At 33.8% G+C, this 20,449-nt stretch overlaps 1 protein-coding gene across 11 annotated transcripts in view; it reads right to left on the minus strand.

Moving 5' to 3' along the window:
* Nucleotides 1–20,449, minus strand: part of CEP350 (centrosomal protein 350) — a 170,072-nt gene that overhangs the window by 101,590 nt on the left and 48,033 nt on the right. For all 11 annotated transcript variants that reach the window (XM_081297495.1, XM_081297494.1, XM_081297503.1 and 8 more), the window contains 7 exons: nt 17,473–17,586; nt 14,515–14,661; nt 11,576–12,231; nt 10,708–10,829; nt 6,497–7,557; nt 5,585–5,735; nt 3,288–3,460 (listed from right to left, as the gene is read on the minus strand). In XM_081297495.1, the coding sequence (XP_081153621.1) occupies nt 3,288–3,460; nt 5,585–5,735; nt 6,497–7,557; nt 10,708–10,829; nt 11,576–12,231; nt 14,515–14,661; nt 17,473–17,586 (2,424 nt within the window). The remainder of the gene's footprint in view (nt 1–3,287; nt 3,461–5,584; nt 5,736–6,496; nt 7,558–10,707; nt 10,830–11,575; nt 12,232–14,514; nt 14,662–17,472; nt 17,587–20,449) is intronic.

The following is a 20,449-nucleotide window of genomic DNA, read 5'->3' on the forward strand; positions in this document are numbered from 1 at the left end:
TCATCTCACGCCAGTCGGAATGACAATCATCAAGAATACAGGCAACAATATATGTTTGCAAGGATATGGAGGGAAAGGTATATTCATACATTGCTGGTGGGACTGCAAATTGGTACAACCACTATGGAAAGTAGTATGGAGATTCCTCAGAAAACTTGGAATGGAACCACCCTGATATCCCACTCCCCGGTTTATATGAAAAGGACATTAAATCAGCATACTACAGTAATACAGCCACATCAATGTTTATAGCAGCTCAATTCACAATAGCTGAACAATGGAACCAAACTAGGTGTCCTTCAACAGATGAATGGACAAAGAAAATGTGGCATATATATTCAATGGAATATTACTCAGCTTTAAAGAAGAATGAACATATGGCATTTGCCAGTAAATGGAGTTGAAGAATATCATGCTAAGCAAAATACGCTAATCCCAAAAAACCAAAGGCCGAATGTTTTCTCTAATATGTGAGTGCTAATTCCCAATAAGGGGTGGGGGGGCATTAGAGAAGAATAGAGTTACCTTAGATTAGGTAAAGGAAAGTGAAGGGAGGTGAGGTGAGGAGAGTGGAGATTAAGAACGGTAGTAGAACAAAACAGACATTATTATATGTATGTATATATGTGACTGCATGACCAATGTGATTCTACAACATGTACACTCAGAAAAATGAGAAATTATATCCCATCTATGTAGATATATCAAAGTGCATAAGTGTATTCTACTGTCAAGTATAAAAAACAAATCTAAAACCTAAATTTAAAAAAAAGAAAAGAAATACTACTCTAAAGGCATTCCCAAATTTATGGAACCATGAAGCTTTTTTACTCTTGGAACATGTATGAAAGACCCTTGTATTTCATGAGAAAATACAGACTTCAGTAAATGCTAGTGAAATAATGTCTAAAGGTCTTACTAAAGACTCTCAGAACAGTTAGAATACCTAAGAGAATTATATCAATGACTAAGAAACAAATTCTTCTACCACTCTCAATGTAGTATAGCAGCTCAATTCTCAAGTTGAAAGTATAAATTGGCTCTAAATTTTTGAAAAGCTATTTGGCAAAAAATAGTCAAATTTTAAACATGGATATGTTCTTTGCTCCATTATCTAACTTTTGGGATTCTGCCCTATAGAAAAGAACTAGACTAATGCATAAAAGTATATTCATAAGGATATCAAAACCAGCAGTTTTTACAATGGAAAAAAACAAAACAACCTAAATATCCAGCAATATTAAGTAAATTATAACATTCAAATAACAGAACACTAGGTAGTATTAACAAATGGTAATCCCTATTTATTGACAGAGAAAGACATCTAAGAACAAAATAAAAATGAGATCCCATGCATGTAAAATTTCCTATTTATGAATGCCCACAAATTTTCTGGAAAGATTCTTATTTAAAATGTTAACATTTCACACCCACGAAGATGTTTATGATCAAAAAGCAGAAAATAACAAGTATTGGCATGAATGTGCAGAAATTTTAACATCTATTAAAATTTTATAACCCTTATCAATGATGAAATGTGACACAGTTAAAGGTGCTATGAAAAACTGCATGGGTAGTTTCTAAAAAATTAAAAAGAATTTCCATCTGATCCAGCAATTCCACATCTTGGTGTGTACACACACACACACACACACACACACACACACACACACACAAATTGAAAGCAAGGATTCAGATATCTGTTCAAAGCAACATCATTCACAATAATAAAAAGGGAAAAACCCAAACATCCAAGAACAGATAAATAAATAAACAAAATGGGGTTTATACATATGACAGAATATTAATCAACCTTAAAAAGGAAGAAAATTCTGATATATACTACAACAGGGATAAACCCTGAACAAATTATGTTACGTGAAAAAGCTATATACAAAAGAACAAATATTGTATAATTCCACTTATATTAAGTACCACAGATATACTGTCACAGAGACAGAAAATAGAACAGTGTTTGCCAAGGGTTGTGGAAGGAGGAAGAGAGAGAGATTGTTTAACGGACAATATGAGAAGATGAAAAATTCTAAAGATAGTGGTAGTTGCAGGACTGAATGTGTATTATATGTCTCTGAAATGAGCACCTGAAACAGTTAAAATGATAAATTTTATATATGTTTTGCTACAATAAAATAAAATGTTAACATTATTTATCTTTAGGTGCAGAGATTACTGATGATTTTTTATTTTCAAATATAGTTTTCCATACTGACTGGTTTCTTCCTCATATTCCTACCCTCCTCAGTTTTAACTCAATAAACAGGGTTTATCTTTGCAATTACAAAATGTTCTAGAAGCAAAACCATTCCCTCACTTGAGGCCATCTGTAAGTTTAAGGCTTTTGCATAATCCAGCATCTCATCATCTGTAGTCCTATAGAACAAATTAGTCAACAGTAGAACTGAGGGCACTGAAGGGTATCTCCATCACTTCAAAATGTTTACTGAAAAAGGGAAGGGAAGGCAGGGGGTGCAGTAATGAGAGGAGGGAATGGAAAAATTATATTCCATGCTTTTATAATTAATGATAAAATGAATCCTAACATTATGTATAGCTAAAAAAAATCTAAAAATGCCAGTACTGTGCTCAGTACTGGAACATATACATTATCTCTGATACTTTCATGAGAGCTTCAGGGGGCCATGAAACATCTATTAAAATTTTATAGATAAGGGAATGTGAAAGAAATGTGAAGATTATATTTAATGATACTCAGATATGAACATGATATACTATTAAAAACCATGATGATACTATTAAAAGCAGTTGCAAAGCAGTAGTATCTGCATTCATTTTTTAAATAAAGATGTATGGGTGTGGTTTTATGTATATATTAGAAAAATAGGCAAATAGAAAAATTAGAAAAATACCATTAAATATTTAATGGTAATTGTCTCTGAACTGAATGATCAGGGGGAATTTGTACTTCTTGAATGAGTGATCATGTATTCCTTTATTATTAAGATAAAGGGGCTGGGGGTATAGCTCAGTGGTAGTGTGCTTGCCTAGCATGAATGAGGTGTTGGGTTCAATCCTTAGCACCACACAAAAACAAATAAAATAAAGGTATTGTGTCCATCCACACACACACAAAAAAAAAAAAAAATTAAAAAGAGAAAAAGATGTATACTGTTATAGATCAAAAGGCATTCCTTTAAGTATTATGCTACTACCTTATCATAAATTCCTCCAACTTCTTATGAAATCAAATCATAATGTAGATCACTACCAAAAATTCATATACAATCACCATGTAGAATTCCACTTACATTCCATCTTTTCCTTTTTTCCTTTCTTTCCTTTAGAAGAAGAAGATGAACGAGATGATGCAACAGACTGGGCTCCAGATGAATGCTGGGAAGTAACTTCCACAGAGGAAAGATCATAGGCAGACTTTCGGCTACGATGGTCCTCCTGAGTGCCTATATTGCTGCCACCAATACTGTCAAAGAAAAAGTAACAGAAAAAATGAGGTCTGAGGGAGGCCACGAATTCTTCTTCAAAGCAGCTCTAAGACTATGGAATAGACACACCTATGAGGAAAACTCACCCTCTTTTTTTTTTTTAATATTTTTTTAGTTGTAGATGGACACAATACCTTTATTTTATTTGTTTACTTTTATGTGGTGCTGGGGATGGAACCCAGGCCTCATGCTAGGAGAGCGCTCGAGCGCTCTACCAATGAGCCACAACCCTGGCCCACGCTCACCCTCTTAAGTTAAAAAAATGTATAAACAAGAAAGTTATTTTGAAATTAAATGGTGGCAGACATGTCCAAGGAATATTGTGGGAATTTGATCTCTTTATCAATCTTGTGATAGATGAATGTGCAGAAATGGAAACTAGTGAGCAACAAAACAATACTAGAATTTTTTGTAATACAAGGAAATAGGATCATCCTGTTAGAAGCCTGGAAATAAGTATTAAAAAAATGGCTGTTAAGCAGAGAAATCCATGTCCACTCTCCAAAAGACGTGTTTTATTGTGATGTAAAAATAAGGTTATGTATTGTTTGTTAAGAAAACTTTTTATAATCATAAAAAAAATGAAAAAGAAAAGAAAAACTGAAGATATTCAAAACTCTACTTAATCACTAGAATTGAACTACAATAAAAAATGGCTTCTACTTCACTTTTTTTTTTTTTTTTTTTTTTTTTTTTAAAGAGAGAGTGAGAGAGGAGAGAGAGAGAGAGAGAGAGAGAGAGAGAATTTTTTAATATATATTTTTTTTTTTAGTTCTCGGCGGACACAACATCTTTGTTGGTATGTGGTGCTGAGGATCGAACCCGGGCCGCACGCATGCCAGGCGAGCGCGCTACCGCTTGAGCCACATCCCCAGCCCCTTTTTTTTTCATTATTATCCTAAGCCAGATTGCTCCCTATGGTTCAATTTGAGAAAAATCTGAGATGAGTTTACTTAAGTCAAAATGTACAATTTTATAAGTCATAACTACTTGCCCTCCGATAATCTGATAAGAGAATAATTAAATGTGTTCTATTTTAACCTGGAAATAAAATACATCAAATCATGTCAATTGGTAACATTAAATGTCACAGTCCTTTAAAAGTTTTTATTTAAAAAATTAATCTTTTGGGGCTGGGATTGTAGCTCAGTGGTAGAGCGCTTGCCTAGCATGGGTGGGACCCAGGTTCGATCCTCAGCACCACGTAAAAATAAAGGCATTGTGTTGTGTCCATCTACACCTAAAAAAAGTAAATAAATATTTTTTTAAAAAATTAATCTTTTATTTATTTATTTATTCTTACTCATTGATAGACCTTTAATTTACATGATAACAAAATTAAGGAGAAAATTCTTTCCAGCAAAGTCTCATTCACACACAGTTATTTAATCTCTGTACTTCAGATTCCTCTCTAAAATAGGGAAACTAACAATAATACTTACTATATCAGGCTATTATAAAAATGAGTTAACAAAGTTAATGTCCTCAATTCTCCCAGTATCTTGGGCATTAACAGCTCGATAATTACCAGATATTATAATCAGTTCAAACTTTTCCAAAGCTTTACAAAATTTTATATATTATTCCAGGTTTTAAAAAAATTACCCTTACATACAAATCATGAAGTATCTATATGATCTCCCTCAATTTTACCATAGAAAACCATTTCTTAAGCTTCTTCTATTAGTATACCACAATACAGTTTCTCAGTACTATCCTCTACTGAGGATTCAGATTGATTTGATGACCTAAACCTGGTTTACTATACATCAGGCCCTGTTTTAAATACTTTGTATTTCACTGAATTCTCCTAACAACTCTGAGAGGCAGGCAGGTACTATTATTTTCTATTTTAACGAGAAGGAATTTGAGAAATAGAAATATTAAGTAATATGATCAAATAAATACAAGCAACTAATAATCCAGAGAGTCAAAATTTAAACCCAGGCAGTCTGAATACAGATATAGAGTACACAAAATTCCACTATACTACGTAGATTCTACATTTATATTTCAAAAAGCAAAATTTGACCAATATTCAGATCAAAGTTCTCATTTGTATATTTTTTTCACCCTTCAGACTTTATTTGATATTGTCATACTTAGGCTCAAGAGATGATTTTTTTTCTGTCAAAGTCCCACTCCCTGGAGAGGAAACAAAATCATCTTCATAAGAAACACTGCTTAGAGGGGTTGTAGAGGTATTCAAAGGCCGAGATGCTGATGTTCCTCTATCTAATCTGTCTTCAAACCCTGTCAAAAGTAATAATTGATGCATAAAAATCAAAATTAAAAAATTCTAAGCAAAGTATTCCATGACATAGAGATTAATAATATGGATTTAGGAACAGTTTAGTTTGCTTTTACTAAAGCTTCTTTTCCATTTAATTTTTTTTACCTAATAATTACATTTTTATTAAGAAAATTTTCAAACATACATAATAAATTAGCATAATGGAATCAATGTTTGAGAGTGCAAATATATAGCCAGATATTCAAAATCTGACTACTATTAAAATTCATTTTGATAAACAGTAATAAAGTTTTTTCCATCTCAGAAATGTTACCACATTGCCCCTCTGAACTCCTGACCACTATATTCCAAGCATTCACAAGTTACCATATATAGAAAACATTTTTATTCAAGTATGTAAATATGACCACAGAAAACCAAGTATATACTTGAATATATGCCAAGTCTTGACCATCATCTATGAATTTCTCTAAACTAGATCAAAATTTCCACAAATATCAGATAGTTTTATGACAATTAAAAAACAGAATATTAAATATTCTAGTGTATTAAATATCAAGTATTCTAGTTTAAATATTAAATATTCTAGTTGAAGTTTGCAGATAATTTAACAGACAATAAGATGGATTATAAACCTCCATTATCCTTGTAATAAACAATGTAATAATGTAATAAACAATGAAGAATGTGTACTTTCATAAAAATTATGAAATAATTTTAAAAACACAAAGATAGTACAAGTCCTTCGTATTTTTCTCACCTTTTCCATATAACTGATATGATTTGGTAAAAATATTAATGACACTATGTGGACTTCCCTTTGCTAATTCTTCCCATGGTCCTTTGCTTTGTGTACTACCTATGTGCCCCAAAAGTGGCAAGAATTTCTCAGCTTCCTTCTGAAACTCTTTGATGGGTTCATAAGTATTTCTTTCTCCAGCACAAAATTCCTTTTCTTTTAAGATTTCTGCCACCTTTAAAAGGGGCCGTCCATCCCGGGCTCCCTCCTCTTCAGAAAAACTACCCTCACTAAGAAGAGGCCCTTCACTGACTGAGTCTGTGCTGGAACAAAGAGACATTTTGGCTTTTTCTTGAGAACAGGTTTGCAGATCAGAGATAGGAGAGTCAGTCTGCCTCTTACACAACTGTGCCAGCAGCCCTCCTGGTTTGGGATCAGCGGATCTTATTCTGAAGCTTGATATGGCACTCTGAGGTCGTATCATCTCAGGAAGCTTTTTAAATTCACTAAGGTTGCCTACACCAGGAAGATCATCATCAAAAGTTGTATGAGATACACAGGTTCCCAGCATCTTTTGAATTCGGGCAGAAAAAACATCTTCGGTATCCTCTTTCACAGGTGGACTTTGAGCCTTTGTCCAAGGTCCGTCTTCTTGAGGTGCTTGCTGCACTTCATACTCAGTGTTCCACACTGACCCATAGTTAATGTTGGCCCCAGCCAATTTCTTGGCTTCACTTTCAATCCTGCTAGACAAAGAAGCAGCTGTTGCTTTCAAAGCTTCAATACGATCCAGTTTACTTTTATACTGGCTGGCACTAGGTTTTAACAAGGCATCTGGATGAGCAGCTGGTGAGGTCAGATATGGTTGAGGTGTAAAACTTAATGGTCCTGAAGTCATGTTATGATTCTTCCTGGCTGGTAAAATAGACTCAAAATCCTTATGCAAAATTCCTACATGTTCTAGATTTAAGAGATGGGAAAGTAAATTTCCAGCTGTTCCAACAAGAGGTTGTGGTTGGGAATTATGAATCCGTGGGCTCAATCTGTCAGGCTGCATCCATGTAGGTTCTATCAAGTCTCTTCTGGAAATTAAAGTCACAATATGTTAGTTAACACAGCAACTAATAACTAAACTACCTTTTTGTTGTTGTTGCAGTGCTGGGGATCAAACCCATGGCTTCATGCATGCTAGGCAAGCCGTCTATCACACAGCTACACCCCAGTCCAAACCACCATTTTAAAAGAAGTTTTGGGTTTTTTTCTGATTATAAGAGTAGGGCATACTGGGGGAAAAAAAAAGGTAGAAAGTACAAAAAAGTTAAAGATCACTCACAGCTAACTAAACAAAGAATCACTATAAATAGTTCATTTAGATTTATATCTTTCTAAACATTTTTCTATGTGCATGTTGTGTTTTGGCTGGTATTATTTGCACACACAAAAAATGAAATTTCACCATCCATATTGTTTTGCAATCTTAGTTGTATTTTTCAACTAAGATATCACTTTTTAAAAACTATTAATTAAAGAGAAGGCATTATAATCTTGAAAATAAATTTCTTTACATCCCTGGCTCCATCTTATCCTTTGAAAATGTTATACAAAAGAGAAATGCTTAAGAGTGCTAAATATTAATGTAGACATTATATAGATTATTCCAATCAATAAACATTTACGAAAAGCTGACTACTGATGTTTAACATTGTGCTTACAAAAAAAATGAGATGATTACAACCAACTTCTAAAAAATTAATGAACATCAAGGAACTAAATGAAAAACTGAGTTCCAATAATAAATATACAATATAGGGTCAGGTGTCCATAAAGTCCAGAAACAGAATAAAGATACCCTAACCAACATAATATACATCCACCTATGTTTCCAGGCTATACATGCTCCCTGTAAATTAAGGGATACTACAGAGAAATTAAAGATGAATGTCAACTATTAAGAAGATTTTGTTTAAGAGTCTTGTAGTTTACTTTTGAATGATGATATTAAGACATATTTATCAAATTTGCAGAAGACAGAAAGCCTGGAAGCATGGCCTCCTCAACAAATGATCAAACTACTATTCAAAGTTATTTGTAAAGGCTGCAAATTTAGACTAAACTAATATGGAGAAATGTACACTTCCACAGTTGGACTAAAAAACATCTGGAAGAGGGTAACCAAGGTGATAAAGGTGATATCAACCAAGGTGATAAAGGAAATGGAAATCATGTCAAGCAGGTTCTGGTGGGAAGTTACAGCAATCTTGCATACTCAAGGGCTGTCAATAAGAACTGAATGAAGGAATATTATAGCACAGATTTTATGCTATCATATATAAAGTATTATAAATGCAAAATGTGAAGTTATTAGTGTCTAAGCTAAGCTGCTAACAACAGGAATGCAAAGGCGGTTATAATACAAAAGACATCAATGAATAAAAATTTTAATTTTAAACTCTTGGATTTTTATTCATTGATGTCTTTTGTATTATAACCGCCTTTGTATTCCTGTTGTTAGCAGCTTAGCTTAGACACTAATAATTTCACTAATGCCAGTTTTATGGTGATATATTGATTGTGGAGGAAAAAAGGAAAACAAAAATGAATATATTTAATCAAGTTAAGAATTAATCCTGGCTGGAGAGGTGGCTGCATTGGTGGAGTGCTGGCCTAGAATGCACAAAGTTCTGGGTTCAATCCTAAGCACCACATATAATAAGTAATTAAATAAATATCTAAAAAAATAATAATAATAATTAAGCCTTATTCTGGGATCTCAAGACATAACAAGGATGACAGACTAATAAATGAACAGCTAAAATTACAGATGTCATAAGTACTAAGATAAAGACAAAGTTCAGTAAGATAAAGATAAGGGAGCAAGTAGTTCTGCTAGACAAGGAAAATAACTTTTGAACTGGTTCTTCCAGGTGTTCAATCTCAGGTATATAACCTGGTAGAAGCAAATTAGCAAACAAAAATGATGGCACATAAAGAGCAATGAAAATAAATGACATAATTTTAAGTATATAATAAATTCATTTTAACCATGAAGATAAATTTAAGCAATTAATAGGAATGAAGAAGCTCAGAAATGGATAGTGCAGAAGTGGAGGCAATAGGTTAAGACACTACAGGTTGAAGAAGTCTGGTATTAAAAGAAAAAAGAAACAAGAGGCATAATGTAAACATGTATTAAAACAACACAGAGTACCTCATAAATATGTACAATATACTTAACCTGTTTAGAATTAGAGAATGAAACTTAGAAAAAGGCAAAAATTGAAGATATGTATATCTGAAAACTGAAGAGGATCACCACCCAATTGTATTTACATTTTAAAAAATGTTTAAACCTTCAACAAATCATCTCAATCATTTCACTTATTAGGAGGCAGTATGGAGAGTAGTTAAAAGCACAGGCTTCTGGAGTCAGATTGCCTAGATTCAAATCTATCTCCACCATTACTGTTTTAACAACTTGGAGAAAGTTAATTCAACTATAGTAGCCTAAATTATCTCTTCTGTAAAATAGGAACAACAGTGCCTAACACAAGGAATTATAAGGATTAAATAGTATACACAAAGTACTTAGATCAGTGCCTAAAAGCTAAGAAACAATGTTAGGTATTTTATCAGTATTATTCTTCTCTAGGGTGAGGGGAAAGACGACCATGTACTAACCCCAAATTGGAAAGTGATTTGATTTCTATTTTGCAATCTCAAAGAATTTCAAAAATCTTTCTCTTCCCAAAATAGATCTCATTACTAAGTATAATTTATATCCACGTAACCTTTCACTGTGATTTATCCAGCAGATTTTTATTGTTTGTTTGGTTCAGAGAAGGGAAGAGTGCTTCCAACTGCAGGAAGAATCGACATTAATACTGGATTGAAGAACAGGCAAAATTTGAATAACTAAGAATAGGGCATAAAGTAAGTACAGCTATACAGCATGCTTAGAAGATATTATTAGAAATAAACCTCTCTATGGGGCTGGGGTTGTGGCTTAGCAGTAGAGCACTCGCTTAGTATGTGTGAGGCCCTCGGTTTGATCCTCAGCACTACATATAAATAAATAAATTAAACATATTGTGTCCAACTACAGATAAAAAATAAAAGAAAGAAAGAAATCTCTCTATGTTCTCTTCCTCATAAAGGTCAGTCAGCAAAGTTCATTGAACACAGACCACCTACACTAAACTCCATAAAATGAAATTTTATCCTCCTCTTTTTACCTTGCAAGGGGCTGTGGGGGTTCTGATAGAGACATGTCACTACTGGAAGATGCACTTGGGGGACGTTCCTGTACTTTATTTTCTTTGTCAGATTCTCCAGATGGCTGATACCCTGGTCTGACCTAGAAAAAAAAACAATATCACATTTATCTGACTTCTGACTTCTATCACAAGGAATTATTCAGAGAGCTCATAAGATAAACAGAGTGTTTTTCTTCCTCAAAAATAACTCACATTTAGTTTGCCTTTAAAATAACCATTATGATTAACAACAAAACATTTAAAATCCAACAAGAACACCTAATCCTAGCTGTCTAGTGTTAGAAAGAAGTAATATCCTTTATAAATCTCAGTTTTTTCACCTGATAAATAGAAATAAGGTAGTACCTACCCTTCTCATGGTTGTGAGAATTTACTGAGTTTAAGCCTATAAGTAAAGCCTTTCAAAAAGTATGAGGTACATAGTGCATACTTATTATTCCTTATTAGCACACTAAACTAGAATAGTCTCTAATTTCAGCACAGATTACAAAACTAAGTATGTCCTAACATAATCTATGTACTGAGTATTTGTTTGGTACTACAATGAAAACTAGGCAGGAAAATAATAGCAAAGACAAGAGGAATCAATGTTGATTGACTGTTGAAATCAATATTGGAAACTCTTAACTCAGCTATTATTTTCTACCATATTTTTCATTACTCTTCATATGGAATAAATTTCATGAAAGGTCATGACTATTTTAAATAGTATCTAAGCATACGTCTGAATACTAGTAATGGTGAATAATTTTTGAATAGTACAATATGGCAAATAAGCTTTTCCTAAGCACGACTTACTCCTTTTTGTATTTCTTACTACTATTACCTGAGTTTCCTGTGTAACATGTTGATGAGCTGGCTCTTCCAGCAAGGTCTTTTCTAGTAGCAATTTGGAGTAAGTTTCCTGTAGCCTTCTAGCTGCTGATGGATCAGGAGGCACATTTTTTGCTTTAGTAAAAGCTTCTTTCTGTTTCCGGTAGAGTTCCTGTAATCGTTTATTCTTCTGTTCAGTAGCCTCCTTTTGAGCCTTCTTCTCTTCGTTTTGCTTCCTCTTCCTTTCTTCCTGCTGTTTAACAATGTACTGTCGTACCTCATCAGTGTCATAATGGCGCTTTTTGGAAATAACAGGGGGCTCTTCGTTGGCTGTTATTTTGTCAGGTTTTCTTTTCACTGGGCTATGACTCCGAGGAACCTGGACAGGTGCTGATGCCTTCTGATTCTGTAACTCTCCAGTTTCTGGCCTAGAGGTCTGAGCTGTAGAATCTAGCTGTAAGTCATCAAGAATGCCACGGATTTCAACAGGTAAAAAGTCCTTATTTAAGGCAGTACTTTCCTCCTGTTTATTTTCTGGAAGAGACGGAGCTAACTTCTTTATATTATTTTCAGACCGAGCTCTACTTCTTGAACGTTCTGAGCTTCGTGGAAGAGGTCTATGTGAAGCATCCAACCTGGGATCAGATTCTGCTCTTCCAATATGACCCCCTACAACATATGAACTGTTAGTGATATCTTAAAATTCTATATTCATTCCTAAGATTCATTGTGCTAAGAAGAAAATTAAGGAATTTAACTTTATCTCAAGTTCAAAATATCCTATAGTCTTCTAAAGAACATTATAAAAGGTCTAGGGTTGTGGCTCAGTAGCAGAGCACTTGCTTAGTATGTGTGAGACACTGGATTTGATCCTTAGCACTGGATACAAAAATAAGCAAATAAAATAAAGGCATGCTGCCCATCTATAACTACACACACACACACACACACACACACACACACAAAATAAAATAAAAAAGAAAGAAAAAAACATTATAAAAGAAAATAAAACCTTCCCTTTTTAATAATAAAAGAATTTCAATCTTCAGAAAAACTATACTTCCTTGGGTCTTTTTCTTTTTTAATGCCTTTTTAAATATTTCTAGAAAAAGAACAGATCTTACAGTTAATGTGAACATTAAACATTACTATTTCTTCCTTACATGCATATTTAATATGATTACTTCTCTGCTTTAAAAAGTTATTTAAAAATCAATAATCTGTGCTAGAGTTGTTTAGTATTAGAGCACTCGCCTATAGGCTCCGGGCTTGATTCCTAGCACCACAAAAACAACAAAAATCAATTATATTTTTAGTATAAAGTATCCTAATTAGAACCAAGGAAATTGAAAATATTTTAAGAATCTTTTAAAGAATAATAGTTTCTTACAGCTTTGCAAAGATCATATACCAAATCCAATAATAAAGGCACCAAAAATACTGATTTTATTGAAAATCCTACAACACCGACCCCTTTCATAATTACATGAAATGGGACCATATGTAGATAAGTTTATCAGAGAATTTCTGAAAGTTTAATTTACATTCTTCTTGGTGCAGAAAATATTAAAACTGGCCTCATATATCATATTCACATTTTAGTAATCTCTGTAAAACAAACTTTTGTTTTTGAGATGGAGGTTTCACTAGGTTGCCTAAACTAGTCTCAAACTCTCAATCCTCCCACTTCAAGCTCCCAAATAGCTGGTATTACAGTTGTTTGCCATCACACCCAGTTATGGCTTAATTTTAGATTAAGAATTTATTGGCAACATAGAAGAAAGCGAAGAGGAAAAAATACAATGTATATTGACTTCTATATACCAAATTGTAGCTCTGATGTCATTTTTTACTAAATCCTGCAGAAACTCAATTAAGGCAAATTTTGCTACTGTAAAGGAAATCTGGCCTGTAGGTCTTTATCTTTTATTTATCAAAATTAGCATTATTCATTTCAAATATCATTTAAGATACTTCAAAAAGTGAAAAGTAGGGCTGGGGTTGTGGCTCAGTGGTGGAATGCTCGTCTATGATACATGAGGTGCTGGGTTCGATCCTCAGCACCACATAAAAATAAAATAAAGATATGGTGTCCATCTAAAACTAAATATTTTTTTTAAGTGAAAAGTAATAGAATCGAGGGCCAAATATAAAAGATCTGGTACTTATATCCAAAATATGCCACCAACTATACAACCCTGAGAAAAATTAATTTTCTTTCAGAGCCAGTTTCCTAAACTATATTTAAAAAACAAGCAATGGTGAGGTACTAAACAACTCAGTGAGACCCTGTCTCTAAATAAAATACAAAAAATAGGGCTAGGGATGTGGCTCAGTGGTCAAGTACCCCGAGTTCAATCCCTAGTATCAAAAAAATAAAAAATAAAAAAACAAACAAAAAACCCAACTTTGTAAATGTTTGTTTATACACATTGGAAAAGACAGGCTGGATTTGATTCTCTTAAGGACCCTAGAAGTGTGATATGATTTGAATAAAACACTGCTTTGATATTCATGACAGCTAATTGAAATGAATATAACAAACACAGAATTCTTTGTACAGATGGCCAGAACACCTATGAGCAGAGATTATTCAGATAAGCCCAGTAGAACTTTTTTTTTTTCAGGTGGGAGGCGGGGCACTCGACCACTGAGCCGCATCCCCAGCCCTATTTTGTATTTTGTTTAGAGACACAGTCTCACTAAGTTGATTAGCACCTCACAGTTGCTGAGACTGGCTTTGAACCTACAATCCTCCTGCCTCAGCCTCCTGAACTGCTGAGATTATAGGCATGTGCTAAGAGCCCAGACCCAGTAGAACATTTTTGCTTTGCGTTTCATTCACAATTATAAAGTCCTACAACATTCTCAAGTACATTAACCTTTTCAAGTACTAACGCAAGCAAGCCATTTTTAATTATTTTTTCAACAATTTTAATTACAGCCACTCACCAGATTTAGTAGTTCTTTCTCTTCCATTTCTGTCACTGGATGCTGTTCTTGGCTCTTTCTGCTCTATTCTGGGCACAGGTCCCAGAATTTTCTTTACTAATTTTTGTCCATCTCGCCAAGAAGATGTACTTATCACACGACTATTACCTAAAATATATAGGTGTATATATAATATTAAATTTAAAACTCAAGTGTTAGCTCTAAGTAGTATACCTATGCAACCATGCAGGTTTTATAATTAATCTTGTTTATCTTCTGTTCGGCCCAAAGTTTTACAAAATAACTGTGTTTTTAACTCTAAGCCACCAAAATTGGTTAACAATTTGTCCATCTCTTTATTTACCTAGGAATGTCAAATAAGTATAAAATGTTTTCAATCGTAAGTACCAAATCATAATTATTCCTAAAGCCTCAAATACTAAGGCATTGAACTCAACAATGTCATTTTGCAAAGAACAAAAACGTCTTTAATGATAATAAGTGTTTGGCTTGGTGCATAGAAAATGATAAAAAACATGTTTGCTGAACAAATGAATGACTTAATCTAAGCATAGGAAAAAATTATGAGGAGAAATAAAACAATTAACAGTGATCATGTTTGAAAGGGATGGCATTTCTAGGTCTTTCACATTATATTTTATAGGTGTATACCATTAATACACACCATTATTTTCTTAACAACAACACTCTCAATACAAATATCAACACTTTAAACTGCCATCATTATAACGGCTCACAAAAATAAGAGTATATTTCAACAAATACAGCTATTTACTAGGAGGAAAACAATTTCTACTAGTTTCAGAAAATTAAAAATAGACTATCACCCCAAAATAGACAATATCCTTAATAGCAACAAATGACTTGAGACTGTTTATAAAATAGAAACTATAAAAAATAAACATGAAATAAATATGTGTTTATGTAGAATAATATGAGAAACGGAATAATGAAAATGATGAAGTAGCACTTTAAAACTAATCAAATTACAAAGAAGGGCTGAGAATTGTGGCTCAGCGGTAGAGCGTTCGCCTCCCACGTGCGAGACCCTGGGTTCGATCTCAGCACCACATAAAAAAATAAATAAGTGAAATAAAGGTATTGTGCCCAACTACAACTAAAAAAATAAATATTTTTTTTAAATTACAAAGAAAATTTTTATATTAATAGCCTACACTTCTAGGCATAGTGGCACAAGCCTATAATCCTAGTTGCTCAGGAGACTAAGGCATGAGGCTCCCAAGTTCAAAGCCAGCCTCAGCAACTTAGCAAGGCCCTAAACAACTTAGGGCCTGCTGGACCCTGTCTCAAAATAAAAAAAAATAAAAGGTTGACATAGCTCAGTGGTTAAGCAACCCTGGGATTCGATCCTTGGTATCAAAAAAAAAAAAAAAAGTCAAAGACATTCATTTAGGTTTTCGTGTAAAAAGGATTTTAATTTAAAAGTTTAATTGGAAGTATAGTCTTGAGGAAAACATCAATCACAAGAAGGTGAATAATGTGTGCTATTTACTTGAGAAATATTTTCTATCCTGATATTAATTTTATATACTCTCTAAAATATTTAAACAGTTTTAAGTCTACTGCTCAATCTATTTTTAAGGAACTTTGTAATTTTAAGAAAAATGAGAAAACAGACTTCTCAATTTCAATCTGAATTTTTGAATCAAAGGCAAACAAACATGAATACACTGTGTAGTTATTTACAAATGCTGGCTTCTGAATATGCTGGGTGGTTATCTATAAATTCTGGCTTTCTGAAACAGTCTCATTCAGTAAGTGGAAGAAAAAGACTTTCATTGGCAAACTACTAATATAGCTTTAGCATATTTAATGATTCTGTGTCTAAGTCATGCTACAGTGTATACATGGGAATTAGCCTACAACAAAAGTGGAAAAATAAACTCCAAATTAGTGCTGCAAGTTATAGTGCTCCTGGTGCTTCATTTCATTTCAAACTAAACCCCTAACAACAGTATTGTATAATATTACATGAAAAGTTTTTTTTTAATTTTAAGAATTAGTTAACACCGAGATCATTCATGTTCTTGTAAAATTTCATTGTATTTGCATAAAACTAGTGTCACTCTGTTAAGACATATGAAATTAATAAATGTTGCAAATTTATTTAGCATAGCATTAATTTATTTGCCATTATACTGATTAGTCTATGCACGTGTGAGGTACTAGGTTCGATCCTCAGCACTGCAAAAAAAATAAATAAATAAAGATATTGTACCAACTACAACTTAAAAAAAAAAAAAACAGTCTGATCAAAAAGCAGTGCCCCGGGCTGAGGCTGAGGCTATGGCTCAGTGGTAGCTCATTTGCCTGGCATGTGTGAGGCACTGGGTTCGATCCTCAGCACTACATATAAATAAATAAAGGCCTGTTGACAACTAAAAAAATCTTAAAAAAAAAAAAAAAAAAGCAGTGTCCCATCTTTCTGATACTGTGTCCATAAAACTTGTTATTTTTTATCATAACATTAATTCATACTCCCTTGAAACTACATACCTCCTCCATGAAGGTTGAAACTATGTGCATCTAGTGTATCACTGTGTTACCTAAGCTTAGCACAGTGCTTCACAAAGAATAAGTGCTGGGGGCTGGGGTTGTGGCTCAGCGGTAGAGCGCTCGCCTGGCATGCACGGGGCCCTGGGTTCAATCCTCAGCACCACATAAACATAAAAATAAATGAATGGAATAAAGGTAAAAAAAGAACAAGTGCTCAAAAACATTTGAATAATGAATTAATGGATCAATTCAGAATGTCTCCAAACTGAAAGTGACCACAGAGACACACACACACACACACACACACACAAAGATGATACAAAGTACTGAATTTTTCTATATGCCAACTCTGAGAATATTTGGTAACAAGTATTTATAGCCATATAGATTCAAGATCAGTAATATATAACCTCAGGATGGATACAATACTGAAAGACTAACCTGTTTTGCATTCTGGACTTGATAACTGTGTTACCTTTTGAACTTTTCGTACTGGCTTGACCCCTTTCTTCTCTTTACTTTTGTCAACAGGTTTCTCTTTTATAGAGATATCATCTGAAATGTAGAAAAATGTACAGCAATTATTATGATACCCACCCACCTTTTCATCCTCCCAGTAAGAAAAATCATTACAGCAGTTGCCCCTTATCTGTGGTTTCACTTTCTGCAGTTTCAGTTACCCAAGGTCAAATACAGTCCAAAAATATCAAATGGAAACTTAGGGAAACAAACAATTCAAAAGACTTAAATTGTACAACATTCTAAGTAACATCATGAACTCTCTTGCTATCTAGTCCAGAGCAGTTTATCCCTTTGCCGGCATATCCACACTGTATATGCTACCTGCCTACCCCTTAGTCAACCCCAGTAGCTCCTCTTGGTTATCACAGTAACTCTCACTCTTTTGATATCATAGAGCTTCTGTTCAATTTACAAACCTTATTTTACTTAATAGACCCAATACCCAAGAGTAGTGAGCCACCATGCCTACGAAAAGCTATAAAGTACAGTGAAATTTGTTAACTTAATAAAGAAAAAATTATATGCTAAGGTGGCTAAGATCTACAATAAATTGTTATTAATCTCTTACTGGACCTAACTAATAAATTAAACTTTAATAAATTAAACTTTATCAGTGGTATGTATAGGGGGGAAAAGTATAAGTAAGATTCAGTACTATCTTCAGTGCTAGGCATCCTCTGGAGTTCTTGGCATGTATCCCCAGCAGATAAGGTAGCGTGGGGGGAGATACAATATAAAGCATATGATTCAGGTAGCACAAAAGAAATCTTCACTGAGGCTATTTCTGTGATGCACAAGCCATCAATGTCAACTTTTCTTACAGAAAGATCTAAAGACTACCACTACTCCACTGTTAGGTTCTAATTCTTTATTATTTTTTTTCTTCTCCAGAAACCTCATTTTCACAAATGGAAAAAAAAAAAAAAGTTACAATAGTAATACATTAAAAGTCAAGGTCACATGTGCAGAATTTCAGAGGTGAACACTTTCACAAATTCCTATTTAATTTAAAAATGTAGAAACATAAAAAGGTTACAAAACAGTCAATATAAAATACGTGTGTGTTTGTGTGTGTAATTTTTTTTTTTTTTTTTTTTTTTGCAGTAATGGTCTTGAACCCAGAGGGGCTCTATCACTGAACTACATCCCTAGCTGTTTTTATTTGTTATTTTGAGATAGGGTCTTATTAAGTTGCCAATGTTGGCCTTGAACTTGTGATCTTCTTGCTTTATAGTCATGGGATTATAGATGTGTACCACTACAACCCACTCAATACAATGTTCTTTTTTTTTTAATATTTTTTTTAAAGAGAGAGTGAGAGAGGGGGGAGGGAGGGAGAGAGGGAGAGAGAGAGAGAGAGAGAGAGAGAGAGAGAGAGAGAGAGAATTTTCATATTTATTTTTTAGTTATTGGCGGACACAACATCTTTGTTTGTATGTGGTGCTGAGGATCGAACCCGGGCCACACGCATGCCAGGCGAGCGCGCTACCGCTTGAGCCACATCCCCAGCCCCAATACAATGTTCTTAAAGCAGATCCTTTCATGATTATGTAAGTGAAAACTGTCAGGGTATTTTGTATATAAATTATCCATTAATTCTTTAGGTTTTTTTTCAATCTGGGGGCTGACTATGCATAGAAATTTTTTAAATTAACTTCAGATATGAATAAATGGAATTTAAAGTACATGGACAGCCTTGCATCATGGGCAGGAAAAAAAAATAAGTATGAGTAAAAAGCTCTTAGGCAGGAGGTAAACCTAGTGTCTAAGAACAAGCAAGGAGGCCAGTGTAATTGAAATGAAAAAAAATAAAATAAAATATAAAAGAGAGGGGAGGGGGCAGAGAATAGTATGGTCAGAGACATAACTGAGAGCTAGATCAGACAGGGTTTTATAAGTCACTATAAGAATGTCTGCTTTGCTCAAAAGTAGGGGAATTTTTTGAAAGATTTTGAATAAAGGAGAGACATGATTTAAATTAAAACTTGACAAGCTTACTCTAGCAGTTGGGATGAGAACAGATTCATTAGAAGAGAGAAATAAAGAGATCAGTTGGAAGACAAGAGACCAAGAAACTGATGGTTGCTTGATCTAAGTGGTAGCAACTGAGGAGTGTATGTATGTGTGTTTTATAAATGTTTTACATATATTACACACACACACACATTTATTTTGGACAATATAAAGTAAGAGAAATAAGAAGGGGATCAAGGAAGACTCAAGATTTAGGGTCTGAACTCTTAGAAAAACAGTATTAATAGATGTGAAATGACTACCAGAGTAGCAAGTTTAACTCCACTGAGTTAGTTAATAAGCTCTATTTTGGATATATTAAGCTTGGGAAACTTTTTTTATACATCCAAGAGAACATGTGGAGTTACCAGCTGGATAAGAGCTTGAGTTAAGAGGGGGGATTTGGGCTAGAGACATAAATCTAGGAATCATTAGCAATAAAGAATAAATATTTGAAACTAGCTAAGCTTACCTAATAGGTATGTGTAGATAAATATGAATGAGAGCATGCATGAAGGAGGGAGGAAGAAAAGCATGAGTACCAAGGACTGAGGCCAAGGCATGCCAATGGTTACTGGCATGATCAGGGAGTTGATTAGGAAAAAATCAACTGGAAAAGGAGCAGTAAGACTTAGGAATAAAACCAGGTACTTATGAAACCCCAGATATCAAGTGAATATCAAGGAAGAATTGATCAATCATGTTGAATGCTAAGAGCTCAAGATGACAGATGAATATTAAATACTGCATTTAACAATGTGATCTTCACTGATGATCTTAAGAACAGTAGCCCACAGAGAAATAATGGCAAATACCTAAAACAAAAGATTAAGAAAAGGAGGAGACAAATTGGTACAATGAGTACAAGGCAACTTTTTGCAGT

The sequence above is a fragment of the Spermophilus citellus genome (genome assembly GCF_964194105.1).
Source record: "Spermophilus citellus genome assembly, chromosome: 6".
Lineage (NCBI taxonomy): Eukaryota > Metazoa > Chordata > Mammalia > Rodentia > Sciuridae > Spermophilus > Spermophilus citellus.